The sequence below is a fragment of the Ixodes scapularis genome, unplaced genomic scaffold (assembly GCF_016920785.2).
Source record: "Ixodes scapularis isolate PalLabHiFi unplaced genomic scaffold, ASM1692078v2 PGA_scaffold0__279_contigs__length_252992795, whole genome shotgun sequence".
NCBI lineage: Eukaryota > Metazoa > Arthropoda > Arachnida > Ixodida > Ixodidae > Ixodes > Ixodes scapularis.
In genome coordinates, this window is record NW_024609835.1 from 166,648,773 (window position 1) to 166,670,450 (window position 21,678).

A 21,678-nucleotide genomic window follows, 5' to 3' on the forward strand; every position below is an offset into this window, starting at 1 on the left:
CAAGCATGAAGTTGCCGGTGATCGCTGCCAAACCGAGTACAATGTCGTCGCAGTCGCGAGGATGCCGCCGACGTCGCACTCACGACGCCGCCAAAGCAGCCGCCGAAATCCTGGAAGCCGCCATTTTTTTAACGCTGCTCGTCTTGGCTTTAGCCAACTTCTCATCACGAATCATCCTTGGAGAAGCGCAAAAACTCTTTGTAAACGTACGCTATTTCCGAGAAAAAGCGCACGCTAAAATTGCGCACGCAAGGTGCAAAACCTCATTTGCGTTCGGAGCATGCGCAGTGGCGACGACGCTGTTCTTTGCGTACGCAAAGCTGTTCTTTGCGTAGCAAAGGGGCACGACACCGCCGCCGGAATGTGTCTTAAACATCCTGTCCATTCCCAGGTTGCTGTGGCTGTTACCTGTGCTCTTCTTTTTGGTTCGCCGATTTGGTCGGCACCGGATCCCGTTTTCCATCGCACCGGAGAAACCCCGCCACTCCTTCAAACCTTCGGCCCGCCATCGTCAACTTCAGTTGGATCCCTTCCACGATGCTGGCAACTGGGGCAAGCCGGGCAACCCTATCTACACGGAGCATTTCTTCAAAAGCGGGCACAACCCCCTGAGTGCCTTGGGCACGACACCGCCGCCGGAATGTGTCTTAAACATCCTGTCCATTCCCAGGTTGCTGTGGCTGTTACCTGTGCTCTTCTTTTTGGTTCGCCGATTTGGTCGGCACCGGATCCCGTTTTCCATCGCACCGGAGAAACCCCGCCACTCCTTCAAACCTTCGGCCCGCCATCGTCAACTTCAGTTGGATCCCTTCCACGATGCTGGCAACTGGGGCAAGCCGGGCAACCCTATCTACTCGGAGCATTTCTTCAAAAGCGGGCACAACCCCCTGAGTGCCTTGGGCACGACACCGCCGCCGGAATGTGTCTTAAACATCCTGTCCATTCCCAGGTTGGTTTTTCATCATCATCCTACCGATGCAATAACGTGTGCATCATTGCGGTGTCGTGCCCACCTTGTGTGTATGATTGTGTGTCTTCAGCGCGTTCCAGGATTGTTTCTTTTGTGTCAGACCTGTGTCAAATTGCTGATAGCATGAGAAGAAAACTTCTCTTGTCCGGAGATATTGAGGCCAACCCTGGGCCCGATAACAAGCCTTGTGACGACACATCGCCAAATCAAATCATAACGCTACTAAGCAAGTTATCCAACGGCCAAACGGAAATCCTAGCTGAAATTAAATCCATGCAAGAAAAGCAACGTCATACTGACTCTGTTTTAGCAACCCTCAAATCTAAAATCGACGACATCGACCGCGAAATTTCGAGCCTTAAAACAATCAAAGAAGACGTGGCTGCGGTATCAAAAATCACTGCAACAAACACATCCGCGATAGCGGAAATGACACGAAGGTTTACCACTCTTGAGGATCACTCGCGACGAAACAACTTGCTTTTCTTTAACCTACCTGATGCGCGTGGTGAGACCTGGAAGCAGTCTGAAGCAAAAATAGTTTCCTTTTGCGAGGAAAATCTTGGTGTCAAGATACTCCCCCCTTGGATCGAGCGGGCGCACAGAATTGGGTTTTTCAAAGATAACTCCACGACAGCCAGACCCATCATCGTAAAATTTAATTCTTTTAAAGATAAAGAACTCGTGCTATCACAAGCAAACAGACTAAAAGGTACAGATTTCCGTTTGAGCGAGGATTACTCGGAAGAGACCCGTAAAGCACGAAAAGAGCTCCTTTCTTTTGCAAAAGCACAAGCTCGTGACTTCAAGCTTCGCCACGATAAACTAATTATCGGAAATTTGCGATATATTTTTGACCGGGAAACCGCACGTGTTATGCAGCTTCCCTCATAGCTACAGGAAACCAGAAAGTCATCCTCCCAACAACAGAAAAGACCATTATCAACCCTAAACTTTTTTATTGCCAATGTTAGAAGCGTTTATGCCAAACAAGAAGCGCTGCATTCTGCTGTCCACTCCTGCTCTGCAGACGTTGTTATCATCAGTGAAACTTGGCTAACTCCGGATATTGCAGATAGCGAATTAATCCTAAGTGACTCGTATTTTATCATCCGGAAAGATAGGATTGAGCGGCGGGGAGGGGGAGTGTTGATTGCTGTTAGAAGTACTTTGCATGTTGAAAAGTGTGATATAATATCAAGTTTTGAAGGTGTTTGGGTAAGGATTAGGACGCCTACTGTTTGTATTTTAGTAATCGCATGTTATAAGCCACCTGACTTGTCAGACTTCTCGCCATTACTTTATGATTGCTTAGAGACCCTTGCTCGTTCTTATCCAAATGATCTCATAGTTCTCTCCGGTGACTTTAACTACCCCGAAATAAAATGGCCGGTTGTTCCAAATGTCATATCTTTTGATGCATGGTATAAACTTTCAAAGCAAAGTCGGGATTTTGTTGATGTGATAAACGCCTTCTTTCTTTTTCAAATGGTTGACAAGCCAACTCGTAACTCTGCTTTCTTGGATCTTTTTTTCATTTCGGAGCCAGATTTTATAGCTTCGGTAAACTTTATGGAACCGCTCAGTGATCACACTTCCCTAAATGTTGAACTTGCTCTTCCTACGCAAAAGCACAGTCCGCTGGTAAAAGCTATTTATGATTACTCCAGGGCTAACGTCGATGACTTCTGTCGTAGCTTGCAATCTTTTTCAAGTATTTACATGGTTGGCTTTGACTCTAGGACAGTTCACGAAAACTGGAGATTATTCAAACAAAAGCTACTTGATCTATGTGATCAGTTTATTCCAAAAATAAATATACAGTCTTCTATTGAGAAACCCTGGTTTTCGAACCGCCTTAAACGACTACTGAATAAAAAGCGGAGACTATTTCAAACAGCTAAATTGTCTTTGTCCCCTTCTGCGTGGACAAAGTATGACGAATTCCAATTAGTATGCAAGACAGAGATACGTCGAGCGCAGAACAAGTTTTACAACGAAGACCTCCGCAACCTTATGACAGCTAACCCCAAAAAGTTCTGGAAAGCGGTTAACCCTAAGCAAGTGTCGAAGCCTCACCGATTCACTAATCCTGCGGGAGACGAGCTCGATGTGGGTGCAGTGTGCGAGGAATTCAGTCGTTTTTTTAGCGAGATGTTTTCTGAAGATATTTTCCCCTTACCAGAGCATTCGCCTAATTACGACATAGCCACACAAATGTGCCCAATCACTATGTCTGTGAGCGGAATTCAGAAACTAATAGAACATCTCCCAACAAATTCTGCCCCCGGTCCTGACAATATCACGACGAAGCTACTTAAGCTTAGCAAATGTGAATCTTCCGCAATCCTCTGTTCTATCTTTGAGCAATCCCTAACTAGTGGCCAAATACCTGCTGATTGGAAAAGGGCAAAAGTCACCCCGGTCTTTAAAAATGGTCAAAAGAATGAATTCACGAACTATCGACCCATCTCTCTGACGAGTGTTCCGAGTAAATTAATGGAACATGTTTTATTTTCAAATATCATGGATCACCTGTCAGCCAACAGCCTACTTTTTGTAAACCAGCACGGCTTCCGTCGGTCTCACTCTTGCGAATCCCAACTTTTTGAATTTGTAACTGATATACACAGTAACCTGCATTTTAAAACTGAGACGCATGCAATTTTTATTGATTTCCAAAAAGCATTCGATAAGGTGCCGCATCATCGACTAGTTCTAAAATTACGTGCTTTCCAAGTGGAGCCATTCGTGATAGACTGGATATCGAATTTTCTTTTTAATCGCTCGCAAAGTGTTTGTTATGATTACAAATCTTCATCCCATCAGAAAGTAAAATCGGGAGTGCCGCAGGGGACCGTGCTGGGTCCATTGCTCTTTCTTTTGTACGTGAATGATTTACCCGATAGTATTCTTTCAACCATCCGTTTGTACGCTGATGATTGTGTGGTGTATAGGAAAATATCTTGCATTAGTGATTGCATTCAACTTCAAAATGACCTGATTACCCTAGAAACATGGTGTAAAAAATGGCAAATGCAAATCAACATCCTAAAAACAAAATTCTTAAACTTCAACACTAAGCGAAGTGCCACAGTGTTTAGCTACTCTCTTTTTAATACACCCATTGAACATGTCCACACGTACAAATATCTCGGGGTTCATTTCACGTCAAACTTATCATGGGAAGCTCATATTAATCAGATCGTTGTAAAGGCAAACCAAAGCCTCGGTTTTTTGAGACGAACACTACATATGGCTAACCGGGAGACAAAACTCGTAGCTTACACTGCCCTTGTTCGCCCGCAGCTCGAGTATGCATCTACAACATGGAACCCCCACCAGGCTTACCTAATTCAGAAATTAGAGTCGATCCAAAGCAGGGCAACTCGGTTCATTCTTAAAAACTATACACACACTAGCATTACTACGCTAAAAAAAGAACTCGGCCTTCCACTGCTCGCGGAAAGAAGGAAACTGACCAGACTAGTTTCATTGCACGCTTTGTATTATCTGGCCCCTTTAAAGAGAGAATTGTACTGTCCTGCGGCTCATCACATTTCTCCTCGTACAGACCATTCTCAGAAAGTTCATCTGGTAACACCAAGGACCAACCTTTTTAAATTCTCTCCACTGCAATTATCACTTTCAGAATGGAACTCTCTGCCAGAACATATTGTTACAATTCAAGACTCATCTGGATTCAGAGCTGCACTTGCTACTTTTCTCGATATTTAGCAACCTTTAATCCTGTTTTTTCCTTTCTTTGTTTGTTTTTGTTTGCTGCCAAAGCCCCCCCTTATGTAAAGCCCTACGGGCGCTTTAAGAGAACAATAAATGAAATGAAATGAAATGTAGCGTGCGCTATTCTATAACTCCCTAATGAGTGTCGCTCGTGCAACCTTTTACGGACCATCAAGCCCAACCATGAGTGTGACTCATGTTTTGGTTTCGGCGCTTGTATAGCCCGCCCTCTTGCAGATGATAAAACCACACCTGTTGCTCCATTTAGCTTGGGCTGTTTGCTCGTTTGTTTTGCTGTTTGAAAGAAAAAAACACTCCATTTAGCCAAGAAAAAAAAAAGAAGCAGTCGCTCGTAAGCATTTGCACTAAAACGACGTGGCTTTGGTGCAGGGGTTTGCTTCAGCCGACGAAGAGATACAGAACCTTATTTTAAAACGATTAATACTGGGGCCACATGCAATGACAAATCCTTCGGCATTTGCGATTTTTTGGAATCGGACCATAGTTTGATGGACAGTGACAGGAGTGATAAAAAGATGCGAATCCTGCAAGTATTTCATCTCCATCAGAGTCTGCACATCGATGGGACTCGGACCACAAGTCCCGATTTAGAGCAAGATATTATCACACCTGGAAGCTGAGGAAATGTTTGTCTCATTTCGATGCAAATTCCCCGTTTAAAATAAAGTGTCGCTGTACGTTCCTGGAAAGAAAAAGAAGCGAGTACCGTAATGCTTCGAGAGATTGCCCACCTAAATTCGAGAGTAAATTGGGTGAAAATACGGAGCAGGCTAACTTTCAACGTAAACTACAAACAAAATTAAAGAGAGAAAAAAAAAAAAAAAAAAATTTTTAGATTGCGTTTTTCTGCCAAACTTAAAGGAGTCATGAAACGCTTTTTTAACTTTTTCCTGTTTAGCTTTCCTCCTCAACTCATAAATCGCGCATTCTACCAAACAATTCAAGAAGACGGAAAGGGGGAGTCCCCTCTTGCTCAGACTCTCGCTTGTGTAGCCGGATACAGCCATTCTCCACCCCCCCCCCCCCAGAAGATTAGCCTGTCACTCAAAAGTCGGACAAAAGTTGGTTTCCCCACCCCATCCACCCCGAAGTTGACAGTGCAGTGGAAGCTATGTGCTCGTTGGGTCAGCCAGACTTTTGCCACATGATCACGCTCTCTTGCGCATACCAACGCAGAGAGAATGGGATCAAGTGATGAGAGGGAGGTGGCTGATTGGTTCGGCAAGCATGTAGCCTCCACCACAATGTCAGCTTAGGGGTGAAGGGAATAAGTAAGGTCCGGTGCCGTGTGACGTGCGTTTGGGCCCGGTGACGCGCTTTGGGAACCGCGGATGTATCACAGCGAAAAGGCAGAGAGCTTACGAAGAGAAGGAGGTACGAAATAGTCTGCTGTGTTTTCAAAATTTTTGTACCGAAAGTCAAGCTTTTGACTTTCTACCTTTTTGCTTTTGGCCAACTTAACGATGTGCTATAAGTAAAATCCCAATATAAATTGATTTACTCCAGCCCAAAATATGTTTCATGAGCCCTTTAATACTGCGGTCAGGGACAACGAAGCAAAGAGAACCATACTTCTGATTCAGCAATGTTCGCTCGTATCCCACCATGCCAACTAGCCGCACTTAGCCGAGGTCTTCGTTGATCCCAACACTACGATTACTAAAAGTGGGCTATCTTTCGGTGTTTAAAATAAAATGGCAAATTGAGCCAAAAACAGGGGCAGGTTATCTTTCGGGGGGAAGGGGAAGGGGGGGGCATCTTCTGGGATATTACGGTAGGCAAAGGGTTAAAAAGGTTGTATTCCTACAAAAGAGGGCGGCCGAGGACACCCACCTTGAAGTAGGTCACCCGGAAGTGTCGCACGGGGCGGCCGTTGTCCCGAGGCATGGCCCAGCGGATCTCGTACTTGTTGGGGTACATGCTGACCTCGTTGCTGAGGACCGTCGGGGGGTCCGGGGCCATCTCGGGGGGCGTCTCCCGCCAGAGCGTCTCCGAGAAGGGGCCCGTGCCCACCGCGCTGTGCGCCGCAAACCGGAACCAGTACTTGGTCTTGGGCTCCAGGCCGTCCAGGGTCACTGTGTCTGTGCGGTCCACTGGAGCACAAGGGGTGGCCATTATGGCTGCCGACGCTTCGACAGACTTACTTAAAGAGCAACTCCGGTCGAAAACGAAACCAAAATAAACAACTTGTATCGTTTTAAGGCACAAAATATGATCACACAGCCAAAAAATTAAGTCAGTGAAGTTGCGTACTCGACTAAAACCGATTTTAAAGATGCGACCAGCTGCTCTTTAGCGGGTGGCAAGCGGGTTGGCTTTTGGTCAAGGAACACTGGCGCAGCACCTTTGTGACGTCACATCGTGGTAGAGCGGCGGGTAATTGGTTGTGTCGAGTGCTGCAGCACCGCATTGACCTGGCGTCACGGCCGTACGGCTGATGACCAGTGTTGCCTGCCATCCCTCTAACAAATAGTTTCGGTTTTACCATAGATGCCCGAAACCAAACTTTGAGCTGTGATATTTACAAAACTACACACAATGTCCAAAAAACAGAAAATTTTTTTTTTTGTAATTTAGGGACAGTGCTTTTAACTGAAAACAGTTGTATTCCCAAATTAAAAGAAGACCCGGACTTGCCCTTCAGGAAGAGACATGGGTCTTTGAAACTAAAAAATCAATAAACATTAAAAAAAAATATATATATATAGATCGTTCCATTAGGGTCATAGCAGAGAGGGTAAAAAGAAAAAAAAAATGCCCTCCCCCTCTCGCCCGCATGTCGTCTGCTCCGCCGAGTGGGCAGTACCTAGCATCCGGCTGGCGTACAAACTCTGTTTAAAATCGCATCATTTTGGGAATTTCAAGCGCAGATGCGCAGATTTTGGTATGCCAGTTATCGTGTATTACTATGCTAGATAAAAAAGACTAACAGAGTCCAATTGCGCTGTTATCCGCGTGCAAATAAAAAAAAATAGAGAAAACTATGTCAGACTGGCCGGTCTCTCCGGCGAAAAGTGAATCCGGTGGCTGTACCTTTTTTACTATACAAAGTTCGTACTGGTGTAGGCCTTTAGCAACCATGAGTGGATGTCTGAAATAATAAATAAAAACATGCTCTCCTGCCGCAATACACGCAGTAGTTGAGGGTAGTACTGCCGGCTGACTCAACTGCTATTTAAGTAACAGAAAAAAGATATGTCAGTTGATCATTTACGGAAGTAGAACAACAGAGAGCTCTAGGCTGATTTTGGAGTAGCCATAACTATTCTAAGAACGCGAACCACTTCACAACGGCAGCCACGAGCGAGAGTTCAATGTTCCGTACAGCCCGCCGATACAGCCCAAAGATGGAGAAGGGCAACCTCCCGGTTTGTCGTGTGCTAGCGGAGTCGGGCGTGTGCCCTCTCTCGTTTTACCCCGCCGAACCCGCTGAATTTCCCGGAGGTATGGAGAGGGCGCTGCTGTCGAACAAAATGGTGCCGCCCAGAAAGCGCTAAATGGAATGGTCTATATATATATACTATATATAAATTGACAGCTTTTTTTTTTTTTGATCTGACAAGTTTTTTTAGATTTAAGAGCAATATTTGAGCCATAACATCACTATAATATCTATGCGAGCTGAAATTGCACTAAGCTCAATGCTAAAACATTTTCTCGAAATGCAAATTTTGAGCTCTGCAAATTTTCAGGAGGGTTACCTCAGCATCTAGGGTAAAATGTCAAAAATATAACTTTTTTTAGCAACATGTAGCTAAATGGCCTACAATGTTGCAAGCAAATATTTCAATATTAGGTGTATGAAATATTTCAACTGAACTATTGTTTTCTTGCTTCCCATTGAACACTGAACTTCAATGTGTTGTAAAGTTTCTAATAATTATTTGATCAAAAAAAAAAAAGCTGCCAACAGTGCATTCTTAATAATTTGTATTATCTCACCGTACGTTAACATATTCTTTGAGAAATGGTTTTTCGCCATTGTTTTTGGAAATGAAAGGCGAGTTTAATAGAATTATCCTGAGAACTAACATATATTAATTCACTTAAGTATCAGATATTTTAAATCAGCACAAAAACCTGAACAAGCTTGTGCTGTTCATTGGTTTTTGTCGAGAAATAGGAAAAAAGCTCCAAGACAAGCGTTTCCCATCAAAATACCGTCAAGGTGTAACACTGAAGAGGAGAGTGAACTAAAGAAAATTATCACAAAGCGCACATGTGTTAGTAAGGGAATTCTTAAACGGGACAATAGCGACAATATTAGCGATCGAAGTGGGAAGGCGGTTCCAATGGGCCCGAGTAGGGGTAAAATAACTGTGACAAAGATGACATTTTAAAAGTGGGAATACCAATCTTATGACTATGATGAATGTGAGAAGAGATGCAGGATGGTGAATGCATTAGTTTATGATGAAAAACAGTGTTTTGATGGAAGGGTTTCTTCAAAAAGACACAAACTAAGGACATCGAGGTGGTGCACTCTACTCTATTGCAAGTTAGGAAAAGTGCAATAAGCTCTACTTGCAAAACCCTTCCCTCTTTCGACTTTAGCAGAGCGAATGCTCTGCTAAAGCTATATTAAAGTGACTACCCTATAGGGTGAGAAACAGTGGCACTAACTGTCGCTCCATTCGTGAATCTGCGCCAGGTCCTCCCGGTCGCCGTCCTTCCAGCGCTTGATGAGGATCTTGCCGATGGGGAGGCCCCCGTCGTCCGTGGCGTGCACGAAGGCGAAGGTGATTGTGGTGGGCGTTACCCCCTCCACCCTGGGAGTGGACAGGGGCCCCGGCAGGCGGGCTTCCTCCAGCTTCACCTCCACCGACCCCTTGCCCAAGAAGTTCTGGGCCTCGCACGTGTACGTGCCGAACCGGTCCGGGAAGCTGGGCGACACCTGCGTGCGGAGAAAAGGTTCTTTTTTATGCGTGCGGAGCCTGCGTGCGGAGAAAAGGTTCTTTTTTATGCGTGAAAGCGAGCAAAAAGAACCGAGCAAAGTCGAGCGCGATGAAGCACCTGAACGAAGAAATTCACACCTAGCGTTTACTACAAGTACCGACAACCAGTCATGGGTAAGTTACTTTTAAAAAGTAATTCGTTACAGTTACAGTTACTTTCAGAAAAAAGTAGCGAAGTTACCGTTACAGTTACCGGAACAAAACAGTAACTCGTTAAAGTTACAGTTACTTTTAAAAAGTAACGACGTTACTTTTCAGTTACTTTTCTGCAACACAAAAAAAAAATTTAGAAAAAACTAGAAAACGCCCCTCACAACGTTTTAGTGCATAAAATCAAAAAGTATGCTTTTTACTTTATATTCTAACTTAGCAGCAGTTGCTTCTCGAAGTTATTCTTTGAAAGTTTCCACGCCAGAGTAGTGGTGCAAATCAAAATACGAAACATGTGCAGTGCGGAGTAGTGGCGCTAATCAGAATACGAGACATGCGCAGTGCCCTTCACGTGTATTGTTGTTTTACGGTTGATTCACCCGATTAAAAAGCGTTTGCACAGAAAATAAAACAAAAAAAAACAACATAGGTAGTGCTTCAAGACACTAAGATGTAAGTGTTCAGGCACAAAGTACAAGCGCGTGCGTAAAGATAACTAGATATTTTTTCATAAAATCTACACGTGGCTATATTCGGGTCGTGACTCGCGAGAAAGAACGTATTCACAACTTTGTGCAAGGCCAACTTGACACTCGAAATGTCGAAATAGACGATTTGGAAAGTGCAACAAAGAATGGCTAAGTTGCACCCTCGTTCAGTGATATATTATTCATAAAACACTGCAAAGTAACGACAAAAGTAACGTCGTTACTTTCATCGCGAGAGCTAGAAGCGCCCTAGACAAGGCATTTAGGTGCGCACGGTTTTGCACCGCAGCACGGTACACAAACCCTCAACGATCCGGAAAACCCATCCTCCAATCAAAAGCTAAATCGAGATGGCTAGTAGGGCTAGCCGGCTGTTTATCTTTAACGCACTACGCCTAGAAGGTGCGCGGCAAGAGCCAACGTTTTACCGTTTGAAAACCGCTGGTCGAGGGTCGGCTGCTCGGGACAGACGGAAAAACTACCGCACTGTGGCTTCAGATGGTCGTTCCAAGACCCTAACAAGCACGTTCGCAAGAAATGCAGCCTGCTCAGGAAGCATTGCTCTCATTGTAAAGTGTAAGAGTACAAAAAAGACTAAGTAAAATTGTAAAAACAAATAAGACAGACGGGCTCTAACGAAAATAAAGATAGTTGGGCCGATATTTGACGACTATTTCTTTTCACTCGTTAATACAAAGAGAAAAATTTATGGTGGTCGTCGTTTTTCAATTAACAGGGAAGACTAGGTGTACTAGCTACAGTAGAACCTCATTAATATGTTCTCGGTTCATATGTTTTCCCGGTTCATACGTTCACAAGCGAGGGCACAGGAAACGACTCAGAGTTGCGCTGTTTTTTTCCGGTTCCCACGTTTCCAGATAATACGATTTCCCAGAAAGCACGCTCAAGATTCTGCCAAATGTTGATCGGATTATACGTTTCTTGGCAATCAACTTTGCACTCGCATATTCGGAGCTCCGAATATCTGGTCTCGACAAATGAGCGCCGAGCAGCCGTCTTCTGGAGGCACACGACATGGCGCGCGCGTGCAAAGCGGTCTGCTCGCTGATAACGCCGCCGCTGCGTCTATTCGCGACTCCAGCGACCTATAGGGGGCGCCACCCCCAAACAAACATGGCGGCTGAGTCCAGGTCGCGTCGCCTCGGCCGGGCCGCCTGAACAGGTGGCGCGTTGAATTTAACAGATTTTCTTTTGTTTAATGCCCAATTTTATAGGTATTTGAACTGAGATGGTTAAGTGTAGCCGGTGCACATAAACTTGCAGAGCATAGTTTTGTTTCCCAACTGTGTTTTTTGTTCTTTTCATGTCAAACTTTCGTTTCGGAGATTTCGTTCGAAACCGAAACCGAACTGAGACGGTAATATACTAATCAGTTTTGATCATCTAAGGAAAGCGGCAATGACTGCAGAATTCTCCCACCGACAGTAATTTTCAGCCAACTCGCATGCCTCGACCATGCGACTTATCTGTCCGCGAAATCGGGCTTTTGTGCGTATCCGCGTTTAAGAAACAGCTTCAGTGGTCTGCTCGGTCAACAACACAGGCTGCAGGAAAATTACGAAAATTAAGCAAGCGCTTCTTGAGCCAAGGTGCACGTTAACCCGCCGGCGCCCCACTAAGCAGCTGATACTCGTATTTCAATTCAGGTTTTAGTAGCAATCGAGAAGTCATTTTGACGAGCGGGTTATGTATTATATTACGTACTATGTCCCACTAAAGCTATATTAGTATATTCTTCGGTTAGAAATATGAGCTTAGTTAATTAGCTATTAGGTGAACTGCTGAATAAAAGTTTATTTGACAGACAGAGAGATACTAAGTTAAACTTAGCCAAATGGTTCTAGCCGGCAGCACGGAGACGAATGCGGACAAACTGAAGAGTCTTCATTGGAGATTCACGCAGAACCTCTCTGCATTCAACCTGACTTCGAATCGTGAACGGAAAAAATGGGTATTTTTGTGGCCGGTCAACCTGAGCAATGTAGACGTATATTGCTGCTGGCTTAATTCGACGGGGGTATAATATAAATATTGGAGGCGCGATAGCTCATAATGCCGTGACAGCTTCTAACGTTGCGAGACGCGTCCCCCACCTTTTGAAAAACAGATTATTTCCCTCATTCATCATTTGCAGCGAGCAGGCTTTCCTGAATCAAATAATTGCGAAATCAGCCCAACTCCTTCAGAGTGGTCCAGAGGATTTTTCGGCGAAAAGCAGCCAAGATGACTAGCCAACGCACCGACCGGCGTGGGTGGCTAATCGAACACAACCAAACTCAGGAAAAGCAGCTATCGAACCTTCCCATTCACTTAGAGGGGGTGGCGTTAATGTTCCCTCCAGTGAAATGCCCTCATCTGTCGTCCTCCCACTGTTCTACATCCTTATAAAGAAACCCCTTATCAGTTACCAAGCAGTCGTCACTTTGAATGTGATTCGAGGCAGACAAGAAATCAAAACGTTTTTCCGCGATTCCTCCCCATCCAAGAAATCGAAAACACGTGGTGGAAGGAAACAATCTAATGAGGCTTTACCGCACTAATGAACACTCGGGCAAACTTAAGAAATTCCCGGACCTTCGTGAAATTACACTGTTCGCCACCGCGCCGACAACACGTCTCCGCGAAAGCCACCAGAGACGCGGAGGGGCGCGGAGCGACCTGGACCGGTTGGTTCCCGGGTTTCCCGCTTGGTGGCGTCCGTTTTGCTGGAGTCGCGAATTGTTCTGTGCAACTTTCGAGAGCCGTCCAGGTTAACAAGGGCGTTTTGATCGGAATTACAGAACACACAGCGGGGTTTTACTGTCTTAGCTCATTACTCTATAAGTCATAGAATCTTTTCCATGAAATAATAACAAAGGATTAAAGTATGTACTTTATGAATCTCAAATGCAACTCGGGCAGCTTGGGTGAGAACATCGGCTCTCTTCGGCGGCGCTCTCGGCGGTTGTCAGTTAGTGTCCGCACCGCTTCGTCGGCGTACTCACCACTTGCAACAATGTGTCCATCTGATGTTGTCATTCATTTTGCTCTCTTCAAGTGCTACCGCTGGCGAAAGTGGAGCTTATGCTGTCGTAAGGAGCAACCGAAGTAGCCAAGGCAGCACCGTAAAACTCAAAACCCAAATACGACTGTCTACCGATCGAGCTTCACCCGTGCGAGCGTATGCTCACTTCAGTTGTCAACAGAGCAGTACGCTCGCTTATGGCTTTCCAAGCGTTTCCAAAGTAGACACGTGATTATGGGTCACTCTCGATAACTCCAGCAAGCACTTTGACGCATTGTTCGGAGGTGCGCAAGAGTAACTCTAGACTAAGACATAAAAGGGAGTAGTAGCGGTTGCAGTAAATGAAAGAATCTGGCATTTCCTTGTTTCCTTCTTTGCGTTGGTTCAGCTCCAGTTGCTTTGTCAAGTTTCGCCAACGCTTCAGCAGCTTTGGTTTCGCATTCCACCCCAAGCTCGTGCCATCCCATTTCGCCATTTTTCCTGTGCCGTGTAGGCTCGTTTCGTTCTATGATCAACACCATCGCAGAACTGCTTGTTTCCTTTTTTTTTTTGTGTGCCTCAAAATGTAAGTTTGGATCGTACGTTTTCCTGGGTAATATGGTTTTTATCGCAATTTCTTCAAGAAGTAGTAACGAGGTTCTACTCTAGTAGTCGCCCGGCTCTGACCCACAGAGAAGCTCAGAGTTGTCAGTTCACGGGCAGACCAGTAGTCTCCGAGAGCGGGCCGAGGAGGAGGGGGAGGCCCACCGTGAGCACGCTGGCGCCGGGACTGTTCTCCACCTTGAAGTACTGGCTGACCCGCTCCTGCAGGGGCTGCTTGCGGTAGAACCAGGCAAGGGTGGCGTTGGGGATGGCCTCCGCCAGGCACTCCAGCACAGCGGGGCGCTGTCCCCATGTCTTCACGGGGTTCTCCCGGGCAGACACCTGCGGCGGGACTGGGGAAGAGGGGAACGGAACAAGGACATGCTCGGCTCCCGTCAACGTTGCCTCCGGTCTGTTCGTTTTCGCAGGGGGGTACCGAGTCAAAGCCAAAGACGATAAGCGAGACAGCCAACTCTGACCGACCTCAAGCATATGCAGCGTGTGCTGGGTGGCACGACTAGAGGCCAGTCAGCAAACTCGCGATTGCATACCACCGAAAAGGCTTAAAATCCGGTTTTAGGCCTCTTGTTACGGTTTACGACCAGCTGCACAGAGGCAGCACAGCCAGACGTAGGCAGTCACAAGAGGATTATAAACTGGTTTGGCGTTCTCAGTCGCGGTTTCCGGAGTCAGTTCCTGTAAGCACGGGTGTGCCCAATGTTGGTCAGTGTTGGCTCATTAATTCCTTCAATTATAAACCCCCAACAGAGGCATTACACAAGGAGGGCAATACAGGAAGAAAAAATGTGTGGAACAATAACAAAAATAAAGAGTCAATGTATGACTACATCAAGATACTCAGTAGGTACAACGGGGAGGGGGGAGTCCACTCACACTGCACGGTGAGGTGTCCCACCCGTTCCACCTTGCCCGCCTTGTTCTCGGCTGAGCAGTAATACAGGCCGTCCATCTCCCGCGCTGCGCTGGTCGCACTCATCGTCAGCACCGTCTCTTGCTGGTCATTCTGCGTCTGCAGGATCTTGAAGTGCTGCACCGACCAGGAGGCGTGTCATTCGTAGGCTCGACGGAGACTCACTCGGATAAAGAGCGTCAGACTACCCCATCTACACGATTAACTTGCGCGCCGTTTGTAAACGAGGCCCCTGTGTCTAGTTGTACATGAAGAACGTTCAAGTTAAAAAAGGTGTGCAGTAATTAATGATGTCCTAGAAAACACACATGCTTGAAAACACTATTTATACTTTTAAAACCAAATAAAATAATTCCATCAACATGCTCTGGGAATTGTTATCCATGTTTCCACTATTGCTCAAGGCCTCCCCAAAGCTGCCCGAGGGCCAGGGGTGGGACCTTGTAGCGGCGAAGAAGACTGAGTTTGATGGCGTGGGTTGTGCACCCCTACCAAGAGAGCTGTTGCGAGGTAGCATAATTCATTTGTAGGATAACTCGCTCATTGTCACCGGTGGATATGTTTGTAACCGTCGAGATCGGTAGTATTATGCTTGTGTCCCGAGCCAGTAGCTCCCGTGGGGGGGGGGGGGGGGGGGGGGGGCGCGACCCGGGCTCCGTCTAATTCAGTTTTCTTTGCCGCTACACCAGCAAGTTGAAAGAGGTTTGTACTGATTCTTGTTTTGTTATCTTACTCTTTCTACGGGCCCAATGACATTGAATGTAGTTTTTTGCGTTTTCAGGAATATTTCTTTTTGGGTCTCGTCGTCCGCTATGCCCCTGACGCAGGTGACAATGATTGTTAATCCACGTGTTTTGCAGGAAAGAAGAGACATTGTTGTTACTCGGCAGCGATGGAATTATTCGAGCAAACAGGGTAGGTGCCAGGGGACTTTGAAAGAGCATGGTTACGTCTGTAGACACGAGGCAGCGTCGTTAGAATTAACCCAGGCAAAACATGCAGACTGGACTGATATTGACCCCTGACAGACTTAAGGGGGGACACCACCCCAGAAAATATATTTCTGCAAAAAAAGCTGATTTTGAAAAGGGCCCTATTTACGTCCGCAAACATCTAGAGAGCATTTCCAGAAAGTTTCATTTGTTTACAGTGCATAGTTATTTTTCTATAAATTAATTCGAGTCCACCAATGCTAAAGAAAAGAGAGGTTCGAGCACTTTGAATGCGTTTTTCTCCAATCCGTTTTTTGGCATAAATCCCACCTTAAACGGGTAAAGAAACGAAATTCCAGCGCTCATTTTCTAGCTTGAATGTGTTGCATGTTGCACCCTAACCTCAAAAACACCAGTCTTTCGTTGAAAGGCATAAGAAAACTAATTTTAAAGCTAAATAAACAATCTTCCAATGTGCACCTGGTGGGTGTATGCGGAGCCTATTTGGGAGGTAATCTAGCAACATTGGGGAACTTGCTACGTAGTTGTGATGTGGCAGATTCCTTCGGAACAGCGGCACCCTTCGGAATTTCAACAGTTTCCTTCTTAGCTTTCCTCCTAGCTGAACTCACAAATTGCGCATTGTACCAAACAGTTCAAGAAGACGGAAAGGAAGGACTCCCCTCTTTCACGAACCCTCGTTCGTGCAACCGGACACAGCCATCTCCCCCTAGAAGATTACCCCGTCGCTCAAAACTAAAAAGAAGTCGCTTTTCCCACTCCGTTCAGTCCCAAGCTAACAGTGTTGTGGAAGCTACGTGCTCCTTGGGCCAGCCACACGCTTGTCACCCCACGGGTACTTCGAACGGCTCGGTTGCAACGCGCTGACGCTATTGACACCACCACAACGCTGACAACGACACCAAGGGCAAAGCTCATAACCACGCCTGCCTTGCTACTCCACGAAAGCGGGAAATCTTTTCATTCTGTTTTTGTTTGCGCCGGATACCCCCATGATGCATCGCGCTTTCCGTTCGCTTCTCTTCGAGCACTTGCACAAGTGCACCGTTTGGAACGAAAAATATAGCCAGTCGTTCAAAATACAAACGTGCGATCATCATTTACGGTTATTATCAGTCATGCTTGACTCATTTCCGAACGAAATCTGAATATTTCAATTTTTGTTTCCGTACCCCTTTAATAAAATTATTGCTTCAGCATAAAACTATCGAGAGAGTTAATATTTTACGGCTTATATGCCGAAATATTATGGAGCCGCTACTACGTACTTAGATTTTGCATTTTAATGTGTGTTTCTTATGAAAAATTGTAATTTGCAAAATTTGGTAAACGTGAAGAAACAAAATTTCATACATTTTTTTTATTTGAAAAATGCACATTTCCTGAAATTTCTTTTTATAGCAATTGGCAACAGGTATTCCAGTATGCATTCCACCAGAAATATATATGATTATCAACACCATTTCTCAACAATAGATTCATTGAGCAGATTTCATGCAAAGCTAGGCTTTACTTCGTTCTGGGGGTATAAAATTGGTTCACAGGGCTGAAGCTTGGCATGCCCTCTTTCTATATGGCTACAAACACCCACCTGCAATTATCACGCCGATTGAGTGAGCGGTTCAAAAGCTGACATTCCCAGGTAGTGTCCCTCCTTAACACCTCAATACTGAACACCTAGCCGACAGACATTACAGCAAATAGATGCCAGGGTTGTCCCAAACATGCATCCAATGTGGCCTGAAGACCGGAGCAGGTTGGCAAAATTAGGTGTGGCTAAGAACAACAGCTGGAGATTTTATACATCAATATTTACACAAATGTGTGGTGCACTACACCAATCAAGGGCCAACATTGCCTTGGTCATGTGAAAAATTGGAATCTGCTTAAGCATTGTTAAGGCCTGGGTCCTTCAATTACAACAGGTTACATTTGCAAGTCAAGAACAGTTGCTATAACCTTGTCATGATCGACTTACATTATCCTTTCACTAGTTAAGGTGTAATAAGTCTGCAATGCTTACTACTTCTTTAGTGCCATAGCACTAGCATAGGTACTGGTAACTTCAAGTACTAAATATCGAGACATTAACTAATCAGTAATTACAACAGTTACAATGCTCATGGCAATTGGGACTTAGAGATTTATAGGATGGTATAAGAAAAAGCATGCAGCAGAAATAAGAAAAAGAAAAGGACAAGGAAAGAACAGCGTAATATCCCGAGAGATGCCCCATCCTTCAAAAGGTAACCCACCCCAATTTTTAGTTTAATTCGCTATATTTTTTAAACACCAGAAAATGGCCCACTTCTAGTAATCATAGCGTTGAATCAGTGACGGCTTCGTCGTTGATGCGGCTAGTTAGCTATGGCGGGACATAAGCTAACATTGCTGACTGGGAAGTACAGCCATCCTTGCTTCGTTGCCCCTCGCCGCAATGACAAGTTTGGCAGGGACACAACCTAAAATTAGCATGTTTTCAACTTTTCTTGATCGCACACCGAAATAGCCCACTCCCTATTTTCACCCGATTTGCTCCCGATTTGAGGTGGACTACCTCTCAGGATATTACGGTAAGCATGCCTCAGTAAGCATTACAAAGAGACTGGCACATGCACAAAGAAACTTGGTTAATATGCCTTACATACACCACAAAGAGCTGAGAGATTGTTTTAAGTCCATTCTGGAACAAAAGCAAATAGCACAAGAATGGGGTATTAACTAGCAAAGCAAATGAGCTTTAAAAAAGGTACAATAGATGCGTATCTAGTCCTCACCATCATGAAGGCAAATACCGTTGAGAATAATACAGGAAACTCCGGGCTAAAATGGGAGACGGAAGTAGAAAGCGATCCTGGCGGTGTGGAGTGGACAACTCGCCACTTTCCCCGGAAATGAATCAAGTGGTTCTGACTCACTAGAGAAATTGATAGTCTATGAAATATCCCCATTTTTTGATGGACCATAGGGACCACAAGCTCGTGATATTGGACCTCTTGGTATTTTGATGTCAAAATGCAGCGTGTTGTATAGACCAGTCAGGGTTTGTATAGTGATTTTGTACAATCTAAATGATTATTAACCTTTTCTGAGCTTGTTGATTTATTTGTTTTATTCCTACCGAAACATATGCCCTTGGCTCCAAGTGACCATAATTGGCAATAGGCATCAATTTTTTATGAGACCGACTTGAAATGACTCCAAGTGACTAGAAGTGATTATTATTGATAATTATGTGATTTTTCCGTTTGCTTACTCTTATGAACGGCTTCAGGTAACTTTGGTTGGCTATTAGCATCATCTTTGACCAGATTGACCTTAAATGGCTGCCAATGGCTATTGATAAGATAATTGACCATTATCTCTTTTGGCATTGGTGAATGCATATGGTTTCAACTAGCTAATATTGGATATCAGCCTCCACTTTTATATATATTTGATAGATATGGCTACAAATATTAATGAGTCATGAAAACTGATCTATTTCTGTTTATAAACTGGAATTACTTCAGGTGGCTATTGTTGACTATTAGAATATATTTCTGACCAGATAGGCTCAATGGCTACTAATGGCTGTTAGTCAGTATAATATCAATTATCTGCTAGGGGTGTCGCGAACCGGCCGCGGTTCGAGTTCGACCAGGTTCGACTTTTTCGAACTTTTAGTGGAAATTTTGACGAACCTTCTATTGAGGTTCGACTCGTGTGCGCATGCGCGACAGGCTGGCCAGTTGGCTTCGGATTGGATGATAATGGCTAAGAGATGAATGAAGTGCAGCGCTCATTGGTTATTTCAGTTAATACAGCACAAAACAATTAAGTTAATAACTTCTTCAGTGATTAGAATTGGTTTCTTTAATTGCAACTGTTCATAAATTTAAAAATAACCCTTCGCATAAAAAAAATTTCTCCAAACTTAGACATGCTTTTATAAAGGTCTGGCCACACTGTCCACAAAGTCGAACCGGTCGAATCTGGTTAAAAGTTCGAAGGTTCGTCGAACCCGTTCGACCCAGTCGAACCCCGAAAGTTCGACCAAAAAATCTGGTTCGACAAAAGTTCGCGACACCCCTATTATCTGCTGTCTGAGTGTTTATGAATGAGGATGGCTTCAAGTGGCTATTATTGGCTATAAGCACCTATTTTGCAATAGATTGGGTGCAAATGGCTACAAACCCGCAATTAGTCGATAACTATTACTCGAGCTATTTTTATATTTACAAAATGGATTGGCTTCAAGTAGGTAATGTTGGCTATTTGTATTTATTTTTGACCAGACTGAATTGAAATGGCTGCTGATGGATATTGATGAGATCATTAAACAATTATGTGCTATTTCAGTACTTAAAATGAGTATGGCTTCAAGCGGCTATTATTGGCTTATGCATCAAATTTCAGATAAATTTGATTGAAATGACTACAAATGGCTAGTAGTGACTAGTGTTGATATTTATAGGTGTTTTAGTGTTTACTGACTGGAATGACTTTAAGGGGCTATTGTTGGGTATTAGCATATATTTCTGACCAGATTTGCTTCAAATGGCTAGCAATGGCTATTTGTAAGTATAATTGACAATTATGGGTTTTTCAGTGTTTATGGATGAAAATGGCCACAAGTGGCTATACTGGCTATAAACATTTATTTTTATTGCAATGGCTTAGTTTGGCTACAAATGGCTATTAATGACTACTGTTGATAGTTATGAGTGATTTTCGTGTTCACCAACTGGACTGGCTTTAAGTGGCTATTGTTGGCTTTTCTCATCTATTTCTGACCAGATTGGCTTCAAATGGTTAGCAATGGCTATTAGTGAGTATAATTGACAATTATGTGCTATTTCAGTATTTTTGGATGAAACTGGCTACAAGTGGCTATTACTGGCTATAAGCATTTAGATTGGCTTAATATTGCTACAAATGGCTGGTAGTTACTAATATGGATATTTATCAGCAGGTTTTATGTTTATTAACAGAATGGCTTTTAGTGGCTATTGTTGGCTATTAGCATCTATTTCTGGCCAGATTCGCCTCAAATGGCTTGCAATGGCTATTAGTGAGTATGATGGACAATTATGTGCTATTTCAGTAGTTTTGGATGAAACTGGCTATAAGCATTTAGATTGGCTTAAAATTGCTACAAATGGCTAGTAGTGACTAGTGTTTATATTTATAAGCAGGTTTTATGTTTACTAACTGGAATGGCTTTGAGTGGCTATTGTTGGCTACTAGCATCCATTTCTGGCCAGATTTGCCTCAAATGGCTTGCAATGGCTATTAGCAAGTATAATTGACAATTATGTGCTATTTCAGTGTTTTTGAATAAAACTGGCTACAAGTGGCTATTACTGGCTATGAGCATTTATATTGGCTTAAAATTGCTACAAATGGCTAGTAGTGACTAGTGTTCATATTTATAAGCAGGTTTTATGTTTACTAACTGGAATGGCTTTTAGTGGCTATTGTTGGCTATTAGCATCCATTTCTGGCCAGATTTGCCTCAAATGGCTTGCAATGGCTATTAGCGAGTATAATTGACAATTATGTGCTATTTCAGTGTTTTTAAATGAAAGTGGCTACAAGTGGCTATTATTGGCTATAAGCATTTAGATTGGCTTAAAATTGCTAAGAATGGCTAGTAGTGACTAGTGTTGATATTTATAAGCAGGTTTCATGTTTACTAGCTGAAATGGCTTTTATTGGCTATTGTTCACTATTAGCATCTATTTCTGGCCGATTTGCCTCAAATGGCTTGCAATGGCTATTAGTAAGTATAATTGACAATTCAGTGCTTTTTCAGTGGTTTTGGATGAAACTGGCTACAAGTGGCTATTACTGGCTATAAGCATTTATTCTTTATCG

At 44.1% G+C, this 21,678-nt stretch overlaps 1 protein-coding gene across 3 annotated transcripts in view; it reads right to left on the reverse strand.

The window, feature by feature from the left end:
* The window catches only part of LOC8030970 (fasciclin-2), a 126,340-nt gene that overhangs the window by 25,918 nt on the left and 78,744 nt on the right, over positions 1-21,678 (reverse strand). For all 3 annotated transcript variants that reach the window (XM_042290337.1, XM_029970246.4, XM_029970194.4), the window contains exons 9-12: positions 14,830-14,983; positions 14,101-14,288; positions 9,359-9,629; positions 6,569-6,828 (exon numbers count right to left, since the gene is read on the reverse strand). In XM_042290337.1, coding sequence (XP_042146271.1) covers positions 6,569-6,828; positions 9,359-9,629; positions 14,101-14,288; positions 14,830-14,983 — 873 coding nt within the window. The remainder of the gene's footprint in view (positions 1-6,568; positions 6,829-9,358; positions 9,630-14,100; positions 14,289-14,829; positions 14,984-21,678) is intronic.